Raw genomic sequence first — 18,558 nt, 5'->3', positions numbered from 1 at the left:
TGACTAGTACGGTTTCCGTGCTGTGATTAGAGCGAAATCCTGACTTGGAATCGTGCAGTACCGAGAACTTGTTTAGATACTCTGTGAGTTGTTTGGTCACCATGCCTTCTGTTATTTTGGTGAATAGGGGAATGGATGCTACTGGTCTATAGTTCGTTAGTTCATTAGTATTTTTCTTTGCATCCTTAGGTATGGGGGTGAGTAGAATATTACCTTTCTCCTTTGGGAAGAGTCCATTTTGTAGCATGAAATTCACATGGTTAGTTAGGTCCGTTATAAATTGTTGGGGGGCCTACTTCATGAGGTTGTTTGGGCATATATCTAATTTACTTACTAATATACTTATGAATCTAAATGTGGGGATAGCTCAGAACCAGCAATTTTGATATAGCTATTTCAAATTGCCATTACACAAATAGATCAGAGGAACTGTTGAGAAATATGAAGTGTTTATAGTTAGTGGGTCAATTTATCCAGCACAGTGACCAAATATCTCCAAAGGTGCACTGCCACCATAGTTATCAGCAGTGTGTTTTTTTTTTCTAGCAAAAAAGGTGCCGGTACTCAAATGCTAGGCCACCCTTCAGGAGTGGGGTGATCAGTGACAGGCTCATTTTCGAAAGAGAAGGACGCCCATCTTTCGACACAAATTGGAAGATGGGCGTCGTCCTCCCAGGGTTGCCTGAATCGGCATAATTGAAAGCCGATTTTGGGCGTCCTCAACTGCTTTCCATCGCGGGGACGACCCAAGTTCACGGGGGCGTGTCAGAAGTGTAGCGAAGGCGGGACTGGGGCGTGCTTAACACATGGGCATCCTCGACCGATAATGGAAAAAAGAAGGGCGTCCCTAACGAGCACTTGGCCAACTTTACTTGGTCCATTTTTTCAAGCCTCAAAAAGGTTCCTGAACTGACCAGATGACCACCGGAGGGAATCAGGGATGACCTCCCCTTACTCCCCCAGTGGTCACTAACCCCCTCCCACCCTAAAAAAAAAAAACTTTAAAAATATTTTTTGCCAGCCTCAAATGTCATACCCAGCTCCCTGACAGCAGTATGCAGGTCCCTGGAGCAGTTTTAGTGGGTGCAGTGCATCCCCCCCCTACCTGTTACACTTGTGGTGGTAAATGTGAGCCATTCAAAACCCACCAGAAACCCACTGTACCCACATGTAGGTGCCCCCCTTCACCCCTTAGGGCTATGGTAGTGTTGTACAATTGTGGGTATTGGGTTTTGGTGGTGGTGGTGGTGGGGGGGGGGTTGGGGGGCTCAGCACCCAAGGTAAGGGAGCTATGTACCTGGAAGCAATTTATGAAGTCCACTGCAGTGCCCCCTAGGGTGCCCAGTTGGTGTCTTGGCATATGAGGGGGACCAGTGCACTACAAATGCTGGCTCCTCCCATGACCAAAGGGCTTGGATTTAGTCGTTTCTGAGATGGGCGTCCTTGGTTTCCATTATCGCCGAAAATTGGGGACGACCATCTCTAAGGTCGACCTGAATGTTGAGATTTGGGTGTCCCCGACCATATTATCGAAACGAAAGATGACCGCCCATCTTGTTTTGATAATACGGGTTTCCCTGCCCCTTCGCCAGGACGTCCTGCTCTTGTCTTTTTTGACTTTCTATCCTTAGTGTTTTTATCACTTTTTTTTATCCTTTTTTTATCATTTTTTTTCAGCAGTATTTTATTTAAAAATTTATATTCTGTCTACAACTAGGCGGATTACAATATCACATATATAATCAAAGTGAAAACAAATACAATTCAAAACAAATACAAATAAAAATATAACATATTAGCCCCATGATAACTCTTACAAAAGTAGTCTCAGCAGTTCCAAATAAAACATTTTGTTGTGTCAAAGTAAAAAGTTTAAATACATTAGCTCCATGCCTGCACACGTAAATGTGTCTTCAATAGTTTACGAATTGATGTCATATTACTACACAATCTAATGACTCCAGGTAGTGCATTCCAAATCAAGTGCAAACATATCTGACAGAATGTAAATCTCCAGTTACCAATAACATCGCATGATGTGACCTGAAGGCCCTCAAAGGCCTATACACAACAATAGCATTTTTTGAATACCAGGGAACAAAAACTGCATATAATGCTTGATGAATTAAGCATGAAAGTTTATATAGAACTCTAAATTGAATGGGTAACCAGTGCAAAGAATGAAGCACAGGTGTTACGTGTTGAAAACGAAAGACACCACTCAATAAGTGAGCCGCAGCATTCTATATCATTTGTATCGCTTGTATTCTAGATTTTGCAACACCCATGTACACAGCATTACAATAATCAGTGCAAGAAACCACCACTCTGTATCACAGACCTAAAATCATACAGTGATAACATAGGTTTCAACCTATTCAGAAGGTGAAGCTGAAAAAAAGCAGTTTTAACAACTGACAACACTTGATTTTTCATAGATAACTGTGCATCTAATATCACACCAAGTACCCTCATGTGGTCCTTAATTTCCTTTTTTTTTTTTTTTTTGTTAATAGTCTTTATTGGCAAGAGAAATACACAAGTGTAGCCATGAACAAACTGTATCAATAAAAATACACTACATCAAAAACATATATCAGCAAACATCAAACATAGAGGTCTCCCAGCTCAAACCCCCATCTATAAATGGTTATACAACATAGTACGTTAGCTATGAGACCTCAGCTGCCAACACGACTTGCCCTATTCTCTTGCACCAATTTTCATTTTCTCCCCACCCCTTCCACCCTCCCCCTCCTCCCCCCTTCCCTCCGGAGACTTACTACATGGAATGACCTATTACCCAACTGGTGTTATTGTTCAAGTGTCCTCGTGCTGGTTAGTTTTGAGATATACTCATAGCTTCTTTTCCAAATTTTATGCCCTGCAGACAATCTCTGCCTTTCACCCTCCAACTCCAGTTCCTTCCCTCCTTCCCACATTGCCATATGCTTCATAGCAGCGTACCATTGGGCAATTGGTGGTGGCTTTTTATCTACCCAGTGATTTAGTATGACTCTCTTGGCAAGCACCAGGGATAATAACACAAACCTACAACACAAGAACGGAATCCCCTGCCCCATCAGCTCGGAGTCTAAACCCAGCAGTAATATTTTGTAGCTCCATTCCACTTGGAATCCAATTACTTCTATCAAATGCTGCAGAACTCCCCTCCAAAATGACTGCAACACCTTACACTCGAGAAAGTGATGTACCAGTGTACCCTCGTGATTTTCACATTTATCACAGTCCGCTGATTCCCATAGGCCCATTGCCTTTCCTCTACTCCTGGTGACATACGCACAATGCAGAATTTTTAACTGAATTTCATGGCAGCTGACGTTGGGGGTTATTCTGTATGCCAGGTCAAAACCTTTTTGTATCTCAGCTACTGAGACCTCCACCCCCAGCATATCAGACCACTTGTTGGCCAGAGAGACAGTCGTTGCACTGGGGTTTTTTTGTTTTGCCTAGGTGATACCAGCTTGAAAGCTTATTACTTCCCTCTGGCATCTGCTTAAATATAGGAAAACTCTAACTAGTGTGGGAGAAGGCAAACCCAATATAATATATATCAACCCAAATAAAGGAGTTTGACTTTTGTATGTACTGATAGTATGGAGGTGTCCCTTTAAATTGGTGAAAAACAAATAGATTCACCCTTAAGACTATTAAATCTTAACAAAACGAACCTCAAATCTCCCAGCAAGGAACTCTGCAAAAATATTGTCAATCCCTTGTATAAATGGGAGTAGAATACTATCATAGGTTCTGTTTAAGAGAGAATGGAGAAAAAACCCCCAACGTAAAAACTCATCAACTAGATGAGAAAACCGTATGGGATGAAAAAACTCTCTTTCTCTCTTAAACTTTGTATATAACTACTATATTTAAACGAACACCAATATACCCAAACTATCCCAAAAAAACTGACATCAGCCAGTAAAGGACTCCCTACCTACCTAAGTTCCATACAGGGGGAAAAACTAGAGGTTAAATAGTTATGCAGCTTCAAATATATATAATGATTTTCAGCAGTATTTTTCAGCAGTATTGAGGAAAATCCTCTTTCAAATGTCAAAGATATACTCATGCAAGAGAAAAAATACTTAGCTTAGATCGAGTGAAGCAACTTCAAGAAAACCCTCAATCGAAAGGACCCCCCACATAGGAACTCCGGAGCCCTGAGTAAACGCTGCGGCGAAAAAAACCCGCCACCCCTTCAACAAGAGCGCCTTGTTTCGCCACCCTCGTGGCTGCCTCAGGAAGGGCGCTAAATGTCCATCTGGAAAACTCAATTCACTCTGCGAACTGAACTATCAGTGAAGTAAATCCCAAATCCTGTGCCATCTTTGGGATTTACTTCACTGATAGTTCAGTTCGCAGAGTGAATTGAGTTTTCCAGATGGACATTTAGCGCCCTTCCTGAGGCAGCCACGAGGGTGGCGAAACAAGGCGCTCTTGTTGAAGGGGTGGCGGTTTTTTTCGCCGCAGCGTTTACTCAGGGCTCCGGAGTTCCTATGTGGGGGGTCCTTTCGATTGAGGGTTTTCTTGAAGTTGCTTCACTCGATCTAAGCTAAGTATTTTTTCTCTTGCATGAGTATATCTTTGACATTTGAAAGAGGATTTTCCTCAATACTGCTGAAAAATACTGCTGAAAATCATTATATATATTTGAAGCTGCATAACTATTTAACCTCTAGTTTTTCCCCCTGTATGGAACTTAGGTAGGTAGGGAGTCCTTTACTGGCTGATGTCAGTTTTTTTGGGATAGTTTGGGTATATTGGTGTTCGTTTAAATATAGTAGTTATATACAAAGTTTAAGAGAGAAAGAGAGTTTTTTCATCCCATACGGTTTTCTCATCTAGTTGATGAGTTTTTACGTTGGGGGTTTTTTCTCCATTCTCTCTTAAACAGAACCTATGATAGTATTCTACTCCCATTTATACAAGGGATTGACAATATTTTTGCAGAGTTCCTTGCTGGGAGATTTGAGGTTCGTTTTGTTAAGATTTAATAGTCTTAAGGGTGAATCTATTTGTTTTTCACCAATTTAAAGGGACACCTCCATACTATCAGTACATACAAAAGTCAAACTCCTTTATTTGGGTTGATCTGCTTAAATATCACATCTAAGGCTGTAAATGCAGGAATCTGCTTATCATTATTACGAACTGAAAGAATATAATGCCTAAGCTGCATATACGAAAAGAAAAATGATTTGGGTATATCCCATCTATTTTGACACTCCTCGAAGGATGGGACTAACAACTGCCCCCCCTCTCCCTTCTGTCCTACAAATCTACAACCCCTCTGAGACCAGGCTCGAAAAGGAGAGATACCCTGCCCTGAGGGGAAATCGGGATTATTTTGGAATTCTATGAATGGGGAAGGACCCCTAGCCTCTCCCACTTTCTGTCTCCACCAATCCCAAGCCATACTAAGCGGTTTCAATAGAGGGGACAATCTTGCCCCCCTCGTCCTAGAATGAAGGGCATTGAAAACTGACCATGGATGAGCTGCATTATCCCATACCTCCGGTGGTGCAAACTTATAGTGCCCCATATATATTTCATGCATCCATCGGACAATTGCAGCTACATTGTACATCCTAAGATCTGGGAGATTGACTCCCCCCTCCTGCCTTGCCCGAGTAAGCTTTTGGAACCCTATTCTAGCCCGTCGCCCTCTCCAGATAAAAGACGAAATCACCCCCCGATAGGCTGCCTCATCTTTGCTAGCAATCCACAGCGGCATCATTTGTAGAGTATATAAAATCTTGGGAAACAGCACCATTTTGACTAGTGCCACTCTTCCCAGGAACGACACTGGGACCTCCCGCCATTTATTACACAACTGTTTAACTTGATCCAATTTTTCGCAAACATTCTTCTTGTACATGACCGCACAGTCTAAGTGTAAGTAGACTCCCAAATATTTCATTGCCCCTTTTGCCCAAGCTAAGGGAAAGTCGGGTTGCTCTCTACATGTGCAACTAGCAGACAGTGCCATAGCTTCCGACTTGTCAAAATTTATGCTTAACCCTGAAAAGGTTCCAAATCGTTTAATAATATCTATTAGTATGGGTATCCCTTTGGACGCCTGCCCTAAGAATATTAACATGTCGTCCGCAAAGAGATTAATTTTATATTCGCTCTTCCCCACACTAATACCCTGCACCTCCTCTGATTGTCGGATTTTACTTGCTAAGGGTTCCAAAGCCAGTACAAAAAGCATGGGTGACAGGGGGCATCCCTGTCTAGTACCTCTTTGTAACTCAAATGACGGAGAAAGCGTATTATTAATTAAGATTTGTGCAGTAGGATTCCTATACAAGGCTCGAATCCCCTGTAAAAATTCCCCCAAGATTCCAAACTGCGGCAACACCCAGAAAAGATGATCCCACAGTATCTTGTCAAACGCCTTTTCCGCGTCTAGGCTCACTAGCAGGTTATCCCCCTGTCTACCCCCCATTTCCTGAAGCACACTCATGGCCCTTAGGATGTTAGTGGAGGCATACCTTCCTGGAACAAACCCTGTTTGGTCTGTGTGTACCAACGAAGGTAATACCTTTCCCAGGCGGGCGGCCATAATACCAGCAAAAAGTTTAATGTCTTGATTTAAGAGGGAAATTGGGCGGTACGATCCTAACAGTTCCTTATCCCTGCCCGGCTTTGGCAATACTAAAATTGAAGCATGCGTCAGAGTACCTGTAGTTCGCCGCTCTTGACAGAGTGCCTCACACAGGTCACTAAATGGGCCTGTTATCTGCCCCCCCAGTATCTTATAATATTCTGGGCCCAGACCATCTGGGCCTGGGGCCTTGGCTAATTTGAGTCTCTTTATTGCTTGCTGTATCTCCTGGCCTTGCACGGGTGCATTAAGGCCATCCCTTTGCTCTTGAGTCAATGAAGGAAGTCTTAGATCTTTAAAAAGGGTCTCTCTCTGGTCTCTATCATAGTGCCCCTGATCATAGAGGGTCTTATAAAAATCTACAAAGGCTTTCTGAATGTCTTCCTCCTTGTCCACAAGCTTCCCATTTCCTCCCTTAATGCGGGTTATCACTTGTTTTGCTGCTCTACCTCTCACCATATTAGCCAGCAATTTCCCAGTTTTGTTACCCCATCTGTGAAGACGGTATTTATATAGTTGAATGTCTCCCAACGCCCTCTGATTAAGTAAGTCGTTAATCTTGGTTTTTATCTCTTTAAATTTATTCTGGGCTGCTATATTTCCTCTTACTGCTGCTCCTCGTGCCTCTTGCAACTGAGCTAAATTCTCTATCAGCTCTTTTTCCCTCCGTTTGCGAGAGCTCGCTGTGTATGCTATGATTTTCCCTCTCATAACTGCCTTCCCCGTTTCCCAGAGTATTAACGGGTCTACCTCCCCTTTCTGATTATCTACTAAAAAGAGCTCCCATTCCCGCAGTATATACTTCCTGAAGTCCGGATCCCTATATAAGGTAGGGTTCATGCGCCACCCTTGCTGATTTCTCACTCCCCCTGTTCCAAGCTCCACCCATATTAAACTATGATCAGATACTACTTCCGCCTCAATTGCTGCGGCCCTGCTCACGGAGAACAGTGATGGGGAAATCAATATGTAATCTAATCTGGCGTGGCATTTATGTACATTTGAAAAATAGGTGTATTCTCTTTCATCAGGGTGCAGTGCCCTCCATATATCTACCAGACCTAAGTCCCTTTTCAGAATTCTTATACCCCTCTCCTCCATTCCCTTAGGCCGGCTCTTTGGTGGGCTGCAGTCAATCAGGGGATCCGCCGTTATGTTAAAGTCCCCTCCTACTATTAATTGATATTCTTGTAACTGCATTAAGGTCAACAGTAAATGGGAATAGAACTTCTTAGAGTATATGTTAGGGGCATAAACCGAACAGAATGCTACCTTCATACCCTGGACCACCCCCGCCCACACCACATACCTTCCCTCAGGGTCCTGGATGATTTTATGACAAACTATCTCTAGTCCCTTGCGCATAAGGATGGCCACACCCCTCTGTCTACTATTATATGAGGAGAAGGCTATGTCTCCCACCCAGCCCTGTTTTAATTTGTGGTGTTCCGGTGCGGATAAATGGGTTTCCTGCAGCATAAAGATGTCTGCTTTCATTTGCTTTCCATACTGCAATATTTTCTTTCGTTTAATCGGGGAGTGCACTCCATCTACATTGAGCGATGTCACCCTAACACTACCCATTTTCCCAATCCTTCATCACTTCTCTCTTAAGCCAGTAAACCAGTGATTCCGTCAGGGGATCCGTCCCAGCATCGGTTCCCCATTTAATATCCCAACTTTCCCCCCTTTGCCCACGAAGGTTCCTTTGCACCCTCAATGGTGTGTCATTCCTCAGTCTCCCCTTAAGTAAGTCTCCCCCCCATCCCCTTCCCTTCATCTCTCCCCCCCAAACTCTTCTCGAGTCGGCTTTCCACTCACCCCCCTCATCCCGATGCCTCAATGCTGCGAATTCTCTCTCATCACTCGCACCCCCACTTGACCACTCCACATTCGCTCTATCCCACACATACCCCCCCGTTTGCATGAACCATCCCACCAGACCTAACACAAGCACACAACCCACCCACTTCCCCTCCCCCTCCCCTGATCAGTTGAAAACCCATTTCTCAACCACCTCCCACAAACTAGACAGCAACATGCTCCCTTCCCCCTGCTGCCCCTCTCTTCCCCTCTGCAGTATAGGCACCCAACTATAGCAAACCTTCCATAATTCTTCCTCAGTAAAATCCCTATCACCTAACACTTTTTAAATGTACACAACAACTGTACAAAATTGCAACATAACCTACTAAAACAGCTTAAATCACTGTGCTGTACCACTTTTATGCTGCTGCTTGCTTAGTTCAAACGTTCTGCACTGAGCAGGTCAGTGTCAGGCAGGTATCGGTAGGTGCAGGCTCTCAGGGAATTTTATGGACAAGCCTTTACTGATCCAACCTCCAATCCTGCACTATTTCACAGATGAAATCAACCTCTCATACCTTGGGCCCTCTGCTATATTTGTGGCCAGCTGTTTGTTATTTGGCCAAATCAGGCTCATCTGTCCTTTGTGGTGCAAATGCAAAGTTCCAAAGGAAGGATCATCTGCAAGCCTCTGCACTCTGACACTTAGCTGTTAATTACTCAAAACAATTTAACTGCAGCCTTTCAAGTCAATTGCTGCTCACAACCATAACTCACTCACAGTTCACTGCTCCTCCTGTCTCCTTTGATCGTTCGGAACTTTATCAAGAAAGGCTCGCAGCTCCTCTGCTTTTGTCAGTGTGCAAGTGTTATTGTTGTACGTAATCCGCACTCTGGCTGGGTACTGGAAAGCAAATTTGATGCCTTTCTCGTACAGTTTAGTGCAGTACGGGGCTAACACTCTCCGCTGTTCCATTACTCTGGCTGAGAAATCTTGAAAAAGCAGGATCCTTCCGCCCTTGTACTCCACCCGTCGTAGCTTTTTGAATTTCTCCAACAGCGTGGCTTTAACCACATAACTCAGGAACCTGGCAATTATCAGTCGTGGCCTGCCTTCCTTTTCTCTCCTTGGACCTACTCGATGTATGCGCTCCACTTGTCCCCGACCAAAGTCTGCACTCAGCCCAAGCTGCTGCGGGAGCCAGCTTTCTGCGAATTCTTTGAGCTCTACCTCTGCAACAGATTCAGGTAGCCCCACTATGCGGATATTGTTTCTCCTGCCTCTATTTTCTTGATCCTCTATGCGATCTCTCAGAGTGTTTATTTGTTCTTCCATCTCCCGGATCTGGCCTTCTGCTGCCAACATGTGCTCTTCCTGCGAGGCAATTCTTTCTTCCGCTTCCTGCAATCTAGCCGCGTGGGTAGTGATGCATTCCTTTATTTCATCCATGCCCTCGTTTAATTTTGCCAGCTTGTCATCTAATAGTTATGACATATGTTTCAGGGAAATTTGCACCATTTCTTCATGTACCGGTGTCGGGGTCTGTGGCTGTAGCAGCGGGGATAATGAGTTCGGTACACTTGATGGGCTCAGCGACGCCATTTTTGTTTTCAGCACGCTGCCCTTCTCTTTCCCTGTTTTGGCTGATCTAATTGGCATTCCGCTCCCCCTCCAGCCGATCTGGACACCGATCACTGCCTCCTGCTTTCCTGTTATGGCCAATACGTTTTCCACCCCGTTTAGGGTGTTGTAGATACCATCAAAAAGGGGAATTAAGGCACAGGGGAAGGGAGCTGAGCTTACAGACGTCCGATCAGCCCTTCAGCATCACGTGACCCCCCCCATGTGGTCCTTAATTTCCAATACCGAATCTCCTACACATACTGATCTACATTGCTTTTAATGCTTTCTCTTCCATTCTAGTCCCCTTTTGCTTCCCCCTCTCCTCTTTTCTGCTGTTCAGATTCTCCCTACCCAAAGGAGCTAGCTCTGTGGTTGTTTCAGCACTTCCAGTATTGAACAAACTCCTTGGCTGTGTCAAGGGAGAGGTAATTTTTGTTGGGTGTAGCACCCCCAATAATTTTGAAAAGTTGGCTCTTATGTCCGTACCTGCTCTCCTTTCACTATACCTCCTCTCCCCACCACCCTTTCTTTTACAGTTCTATGCTGAGGTTTAGCTACCAATGATCAAGCCCACAAAATGCCAGGGGCCATGGGATGGTAGGGATTGCCTCCTTCAACCTGCCAGAGAACAGAACACAACTCGCACCCCAAACAGGACAGAGAAGCAGCACAACTAAAATAGTAGTGCGGGGCCTTGCAGTGGCGTTCCTAGAGGGGCTGACACCCGGGGCGGATCGCCAATACGCCCTGCCCCCCCGGGTGCACGCCGCTGGGGGGGGGGGGGGGTGCCGCACGCCGATCAGCATCGTTCATTTCCATGCTCCCTCTGCCCCGGAACAGGTTACTTCCTGTTCCGGGGCAGAGGGAGCATGGAAACGAACGACGCTGACCGGCGCACGGCACCCCCCCAGTGGCGTGCACCCGGGGCGGATCACCCCCACCGCCCCCCCCCCCCTTGGTACACCACTGGGGCCTTGAAGCCTGTGCAGTGTGCTTAGCATCTGCCGGTCTTGCCCTCTCTGATATAACATGTCATATTGTAGGGGGCAGGACTGAAATATGCTAAGCATGTACACAAAGGCTTGAAGGCCTCCTCCTGCTATTTTTTTTTGTTTCTTCTTCAGGACTCTGACAGCATAGGGATGAGCAGAGGCAAGATGCTAGATGAGGGATTAGAAGGGGCATTTGGGACAGATGCTGCACGGGGGAGGGGCTAGAAGAGAAGGTAGGTGCAAATGCTAGTCTATGTAACAAGGGATGATTGGGAAACATGCTGGACATGGAAAAAGTGGAAGAGGAGATGGGGATGATGCTGGGCATGGGAAAGATGGAAGGGAAGATCGGAATGCTGGGAAGGGATGAAAGGGGAGTTGCTAGACAGGGGAAAGGTATAGAAGAGAGATGCTTGACATGGAGAAGAAGGGAAAAGAGATGGGGATGCCTGACATGGTTGGAAGAGAAAGGAAAGAGAAAGGGGAATACCTTACATGGAGGGGAAGGAAAGAGCGAGGAGAGATGTTGGACATGGGTGGGCAGAAATGGAAAGCTATTGATACTAGCAGTAAGAAGAGGAAGCTGAAACACTGGTTGGTGAAATAGAGGGATAAAATATGAGTAGATTGTCACAACTGCCTGGAATAGTAAGCCCTTGGACCAAAGCTGGAGCCAGACAAATCACCTGGGCTGGCACAGGCAGGAATCAGAACAGACTGGATTAGGATAAACTAACAGACTCAACAAGGCAGGTCAGCGGTAACTAAACACAATGGACAGCACACAAACTGGACCCAGACGAGGCAAGGAAAAGAAGGCAAAGGGCCAAAACTGGAACCCAGACAGGACAAGGCAAGACTTGGAACTGGATTAAAACTGGGACTGGGACCCAGAAATGCAAGACAAGCGAAAACACGGAAGTAGATTAAAACTGGGTCCAGAAAAGGGCAGGTCAAGGCAAGGACTGGATCCGGACAGGACTAGACTGAAAGAGACAAGACAAAGCATAACTAGACAGGCAAGACAGGGTAGGAGCTAGGCAACAAGAATAACAGAAGCAAGATAATAAACAAGGCAGGAACAGGATTCAGAATTCTCGAACAGGCTTGGCTTGGCAGGGAACTGGGACAGAACTAGCTCAAACATAGAGCAGAAGCAGAACCTGGCTCAAACACACACAGGAACAGAACTTGGCAGAAACAGAGCTCAAGAGCCAGGAAGCAAACATGGCTGGAATTAACAGACAAGAACTACACACACTGGAAACAGGTTTTATTCATCGAGAAAGGTATGATTGGCCATTTTAATGCTTTCTGACAAACCAGTTTTAACATCATGGGTTGTGTGTAAAGTTAAGTTGCCTATTGTTCTCCTTGGAGCATTAATGTAGCAGTGCTGACTACAGTCCTCAACATAACAAGCAGCTATCTTTTTTTTTTTTTTTTTTTAGCTGTGGGCCTTATTCCTAGATCTCTTTTTTTTTTCTCCCCCTAATGTTAATTAAAAAATTAAAATGTGTACTTTTTCATAAAAACATGATAACTATAATTAAAAAAAGAATATGTTCCTTCCTCTTTCAGCTGTTTATTATATTTTTATTTCACATTTGTCAGCATGGTCTCCACATGACTCTGCTAAAGGTTAACACAGCAGCACTGCAGTAATACTAGTGGAAATGGCTAACTAGGAAAATCTTTCAGAAATAATAATTAAAAAAAAAAAAAAAGCCTTTCCCTCTACATTATGCAAGGTTTCAAACATACATAGAGAAAGCAGTAATACTCCCATTATGTGAATTTGAAATGTGGCTTATCTTATTATTTTAAATGAATTCCTGTAGCCTCCTAAAGGCCCGGGAGCCACATTGTTAGCAGAAGTCACAAATAACCTCCTACTCCTTTACTATGAATCACATATAATGATCCTGCCATCACAAGTTGTATCACGTGCACTGCACCAGTCATCCAGTGATTTACCTGTTCTGAACTTGTCTGAACTCAGGGGAATAGCAGTGGAGTTGCTTAAAGAATGTCAAAATGATTTTTTTTTTAAATTTTGTATTTCAAGGCTCAAACATCAAAGTACATCAGGGGAGTAATTCTGTGATTGTGCACCTATATTTAGGTGCCCATTCTATAAAATAAAGCAGGTGCTTGCTTTGATTTATGCCATACTAGAGTTACAGGTCAAATGTATATGTATGTGTTTAGGCATAAGCACTTTGGTTAGCCATAGAGCTGGCATAAGTGTCCATGCCTAAATGCTAGAGCAGCCACTCCCAACCCAGTCCTCGGGGCACACCTAGTCCCATCGGGTTTTCAGGATAGCCATAGTAAATATTCATGATTTAGATTTGCATGTAATTGATATTCATTATGGATATCCTGAAAAGCCAATAGGACTAGGTGGGAATGGCTGTGCTAGAGATACATCTGCAATTTATAAGTTATGGGGTCCTTTTACAAAAGTGCGTTAACGGTTTTAGTGAGCACTAAAAATAAGCGTTCGTTAAACGCTAGAGATACACATATATTCCTAAGGGCGTCTCTAGCATTTACCGCGTTCTAATCATTAACATGCACTAAAAACACTAACGCAGCTTTGTAAAAGACCCCTATATGCGTAAGTGTGAGTCCCCTCTCCCCATGCTCCACCCAGACTCCACCTATGTACATGCCAGTATTCTAGTCATTTACGCACATAATCAGCACATAAATGTTGGCACCTACTGTATAGAATTATCTCCTACATTATGCCAGTTCACAGGAATAATTTAAGGGTGAGGTTTAAAAAAAAAAATGCGAGTTTTGCTATATGTAGTGTGTAACTTTGTAAGATAATTCACAGGACACATTGCCAACTGAAAGAAAGTTGTACCAAACAAAATTGGATGCTGCAGAGAGAAAAATTCAGAGTGGTGGGAGAAAGGGGGAGAGCTGGAGCAAAGAAGTCTCTATTATACAACAGCTTCCACCTGGTCACCAGCTTTAGGAATCATGATTACAGTATTCTGTAAGAAGCCCTGGTACATCTTAGCCAATGGCTGTTGCCGCATTGGCTGCACTAGATGATTTAGGAGTAGATATAGGAAGGAGGGGAAATACAGTAGGTTGTTGTAAATAAAAGCTCATGGCGCTAGTCCTAACTCTTTGGTTAAGTACATAAGTAATGCCACACTGGGAAAAGACCAAGGGTCCTTCGAGCCCAGCATCCTGTCCACGACAGTGGCCAGTCCAGGCCAAGGGCACCTGGCGAGCTTGGTTGTGATTTAAGCTAGATTTAAGTGACTGCCCTCCGCCCCACACAAAAAAGTCTACACAACGATTGCCTACGTATTTTTGTAACAAATATCAGTAGACTTGTTAGTCTGCTTTCCTTCATCAGTCCTAATTATGTTTTCTACCAATTGACACTTGATCTGTGTTTTGTTTTTCCTTTACAGGCACTATGGTTGGTTCCTGCTTACTTTCTGGAATTTAAAGGACAGAATACTTTTTTACTTATCTGGCTTGCTGGCTTGCTTTTCCTGTTTATTAACTGCTTCATTTTGGTTCAGATGATCACTTACTACAAAAAACAGAAACAACCAAAAGCATTCAAGCAACAGTAATAAACAATGAATAGTCCTCTGCCTGATTCAGTTGCTCCTACTACTAGTAGTTTAGACAGTTTGTTTTGCATATCTATGTAAATTTATTTTTCTGTTGACAAGTTAGATTGAGTTAAGCACACATGTGAGTGACATTATCCAACAGTGCTAGGACAGAACTGCTGTCACAGAGCTCAGAACAGAGTGTAGAGTTCTGAGCTTGTACAGCCCTTCCCACATGCAGTGGTCTCCTCAACTCCTCAGTTTTGCTTTTTTGTCTATTCAGCCAGCCAGCTGCAGAAATACTACTACTAGTATTACTATTAGCATTTATATAGCACTACCAGACGCACCTAGTGCTGAACAATTGACATAGAGAGACAGTCCCTGCTCAAAGAGCAGACAGACAAGACATTACAGGCAAGGGAAATAAAGCTCTTCCATTAAACCCAGTAATACTTGTCTTTTTTGTGATGATGCTCTCATAATTTATACCTTTTGTGCTTTGCTTTTGAAACAAGTCTGAATTTTGTCTAAGCCTGAAGTGTGACAGAAAAATCCAAAATGTCTCTCTATGCCTGGTTCTTGACCACAAGCAAAAGGACTGTAAGCATTGTGTTTGAATAATGCCACGAACATGAAGAGAGCATCTTAATTGCATGAGCATTTTGAAGCTGAGAAAAGCTCCTGGAAAAATATCACAAGAACCCCATTGCAAAGAAAGTATCTACTCTAGAGCAAAGCAATCAAGAATCTTCTAGAGAAGAGGCCATAAATCTTTCAGCGCAGTGATCCTAAGTGTCCAGTCACCCAAAGGGGAGATTCTCTTGAGGAATACAGAATCACAGTGCAGCTGGTTCTAGAGCACCTGTAAAAGGTTGAAGAGAGCGAAGAAACAGCAGATCAGTGTGGTGAAGTTACAGCGCTGTGTACATCTACTAGCGCTATAGAAATGATTAGTAGTAGTAGTAAGCTGAATTTATTTACTGTAAACAAATTAAAAACATAAAACATGATGTTTGCAGAGAATAAATTCTGCTTAACTACCACGCTGGTCTGCTCTATTTCTTCGCTGTTCTGGATCTTGTGGATCGCTTGAAAGTCTACTTGCTGAAGATTCCGTCTATCATTACCCCCGATCTTCAAGACCCTAATGCAGCAGTGCTAATTTGAGCTAAGCGAAATGCTGGCCAAAGTTGGTCTGGGGGGACTGGTTGAAGCTGAATAATGACTTCAGGAGAGATGACTTTTTGAGTTTTCTGAGCTAAGTACTAACTCAGAAGTTTTTGAACTCTGCACGGTGTTGGATTTAGACATTAGAAAACATAAGCAATTCGTGTCCTTGTTGACGATATGCACTTTGGATATCTTGATGCAATTCATATAGTAATTTACACAGTAATTCTTTAAGCACTAGGAAGGTTTTTTTTATGTTTAATCATTTTTATTGCAGAAAAATATATGACATTACAATAACGCAATTATCACAGACTTGTTTTTATCAAATCCCCCCCTACCAACACCCTCTTTCCTACCCTTCCCCTCCCCCCCCCATCCTATCTTATATCCCCCTCCCTCCCTTTATCCCTCCCGCCCTACTTATGCAAACACTAAGGTACCCTTAATAATTAACAAGTCTGCTTCTGGCAGCCGGGGTCATTGTATTGAGGAAAGGGCTCCAGATGTTCTGAAATTGTTGTCCAGCTTTGGATTTGAAGTCTGCTACTCCCAATCTTTCAATTCTCAACAATGTTATCATACGTGTCCACTGGGAGTAAGTGGGATCTTGTCGGGACATCCATTCTGCTAGTATCACTTGTTAGCTACTATGATAGCTTTCTGAACGAAAGCTACAAACCCCGTCGGGACAGGATGTATAAGTTTTGGACGCCCCAGTAGTAGGGCAGAGTCATATTTCCAATCTGTCTTCCAAATTTTTGAAATGTATTGAGTCAAGTTTGTCCCGAACCAAGCCCCCACAAGTCCAGAGCATGGTCCCAGTGTGGTCCATCTCCCCACACTTAGGGCACTCCCCCAGGGGGAAAGTCCCATGTGGAAGGCTCTTCTCGGGGAAATGTATAAACGGAGCGCAACTTTATATTGGGTTTCCCAATGCGAAGTTAAAATAGACTGCTTGCATATCGCTAGGATGTGTGCTTTAAATTGTGAGACCGTCAGATCTATTTGTATGTCCTGTTGCCACATGTCCAACATTTAGCATAATCTAATTCTTCAGCAGTATCTCTGATATGTCTGTGGTGAAATTTAAGTGGGACCCTTTGTTGTGCCGCCAGAGAAAAGGCCGATGCCAACTCCTGAACATCCTCTGCTAGGTCCTCCCATGGCAGGGACTGTACATAGTGTCTCAGCTGGAGGTAATGGAATTTATCTGTTGGAAGTAATGCAAATTCTTTCTGCAGTTCTTGAAACGACTTGAGCTTTCCTCCGAGGTGATAACATGGGATAAAAACACATCCCTTTCCGCCTCCATCGCTGGAACGCTGGGTAGAGTAGGCCAGGCCTGAAGTCTGGGTTTCCACATATTGATAAATACGGAGTGGTTTTTGCCGAGAACTTATGAAGCTTGCAAATCCATTTCCATACTGCTTTTGCTGCTCCCATTATTCCAGTTCTTCTCAATATGTAAGGTATGGGAACCCTTTGTGTGCAGGTAGCTACTGAAATGAGTTCCAGGGTATATCTGCAGCTCCAAGGACGTGTTTGTGTAGTCTTGGTGTCTCTAAACCAGTCATTTATGTGGCGCATACCACTGGCCACAGTCATGTACTTAATGTTCAGGAGTCCCAGACCGCCATATTCTTTCGGTATACACAATGTGGAGTAAGGAAGTCGAGGCCTTTTCTTTTTCCATATAAAAGTCTGTATGATTTTATCAGCCTTTGTTCGTCAGTCTTCTTTAGGAACAATGGGAGAGTTTGAAACGTGTATAGCCACCTGGGGACTATGACCATGTTGACCAGAGCAATCCGTCCCAGCAAGGAAAGCGGTAGTGGCCCCAGGCTAGCAACTGCTTGCTGGTTTCTCGTAATAACTGCAACACATTCTGTTCATAAAGCTTGGACAGGTCCATGGGGATCACACTCCCAGGTATTTCAGTGAGGTCTGTGCCCACTGCAGAGGGAAGGTCCCAGGCCATGTCGTGCGCACCTCCGGGAACGCTGGGAGGGCAGTGGATTTATGCAGGTTTAATCGGAAGCCTGAGTATCCCCCATATATCTCAATAATCTCTAACAGTTTCCGCAACGTTCTAGTGGGCTCCCTCACTACCACCAACAAATCATCTGCATAAGCTAAAATCTTTATGGTGTGACCCGCCAGTGTGACCCCCTGTGGATCTGGAGCTGCGAGGACCGTCCGTATCAGGGGTTCCAGAGACAAGAGGAACAGCAATGGGGACAGGGGGCATCCCTGTCTTGTACCCCGCCCGATCTGGAACTCCGGCTCTCTAATGCCATTCATTAGTACTCCCGCTCGAGGTTGTTCATAGAGTGTTCTTATAGCTTGCATAAACCATCCCTCCAGGCCCATTACTTTTAACGTTTGAAACATGAAGTCCCACCCGACCCGATCAAAGGCCTTTTCGGCATCTAGGCTCAGGATCAAGGTGGGCACCTCAGCTTGCTGACTGGACGCTATAGCCAGCAGAGTCTTCCTAACATTGTGAACTGACTGGCGGCCTCTCACAAACCCCACCTGTTCTGGGCCTATCAGCGATGGCAAGCATTGCGCCAGACGCTCTGCCATCATTTTTGCCAGTATCTTTATGTCAACGTTTAACAAAGATATCGGCCTATAAGATTCTACTTTATCGAGGGGCTTCCCTGGTTTTGGGATTAATGTTATCAGCGCTGTTGGCGTATCTTGGGAAACTTCCCTCCTCAATGACCTCCT

The 18,558-nt window shown here is 44.2% G+C and overlaps 1 protein-coding gene across 2 annotated transcripts in view; it reads left to right on the top strand.

The window, feature by feature from the left end:
• Nucleotides 1–15,319, top strand: part of PIGM (phosphatidylinositol glycan anchor biosynthesis class M) — a 47,373-nt gene extending 32,054 nt beyond the window's left edge. For both annotated transcript variants that reach the window (XM_030205027.1, XM_030205024.1), the window contains one exon: nucleotides 14,500–15,319. In XM_030205027.1, coding sequence (XP_030060887.1) covers nucleotides 14,500–14,667 — 168 coding nt within the window. In that variant the 3' untranslated portion in view covers nucleotides 14,668–15,319. The remainder of the gene's footprint in view (nucleotides 1–14,499) is intronic.
• Nucleotides 15,320–18,558: the final 3,239 nt, after the last annotated feature.

The sequence above is a fragment of the Microcaecilia unicolor genome, chromosome 1, assembly GCF_901765095.1.
Source record: "Microcaecilia unicolor chromosome 1, aMicUni1.1, whole genome shotgun sequence".
Lineage (NCBI taxonomy): Eukaryota > Metazoa > Chordata > Amphibia > Gymnophiona > Siphonopidae > Microcaecilia > Microcaecilia unicolor.
Note: the sequence above shows the minus strand (reverse complement) of the source record. Positions and strands in the feature narration are given on the sequence as shown.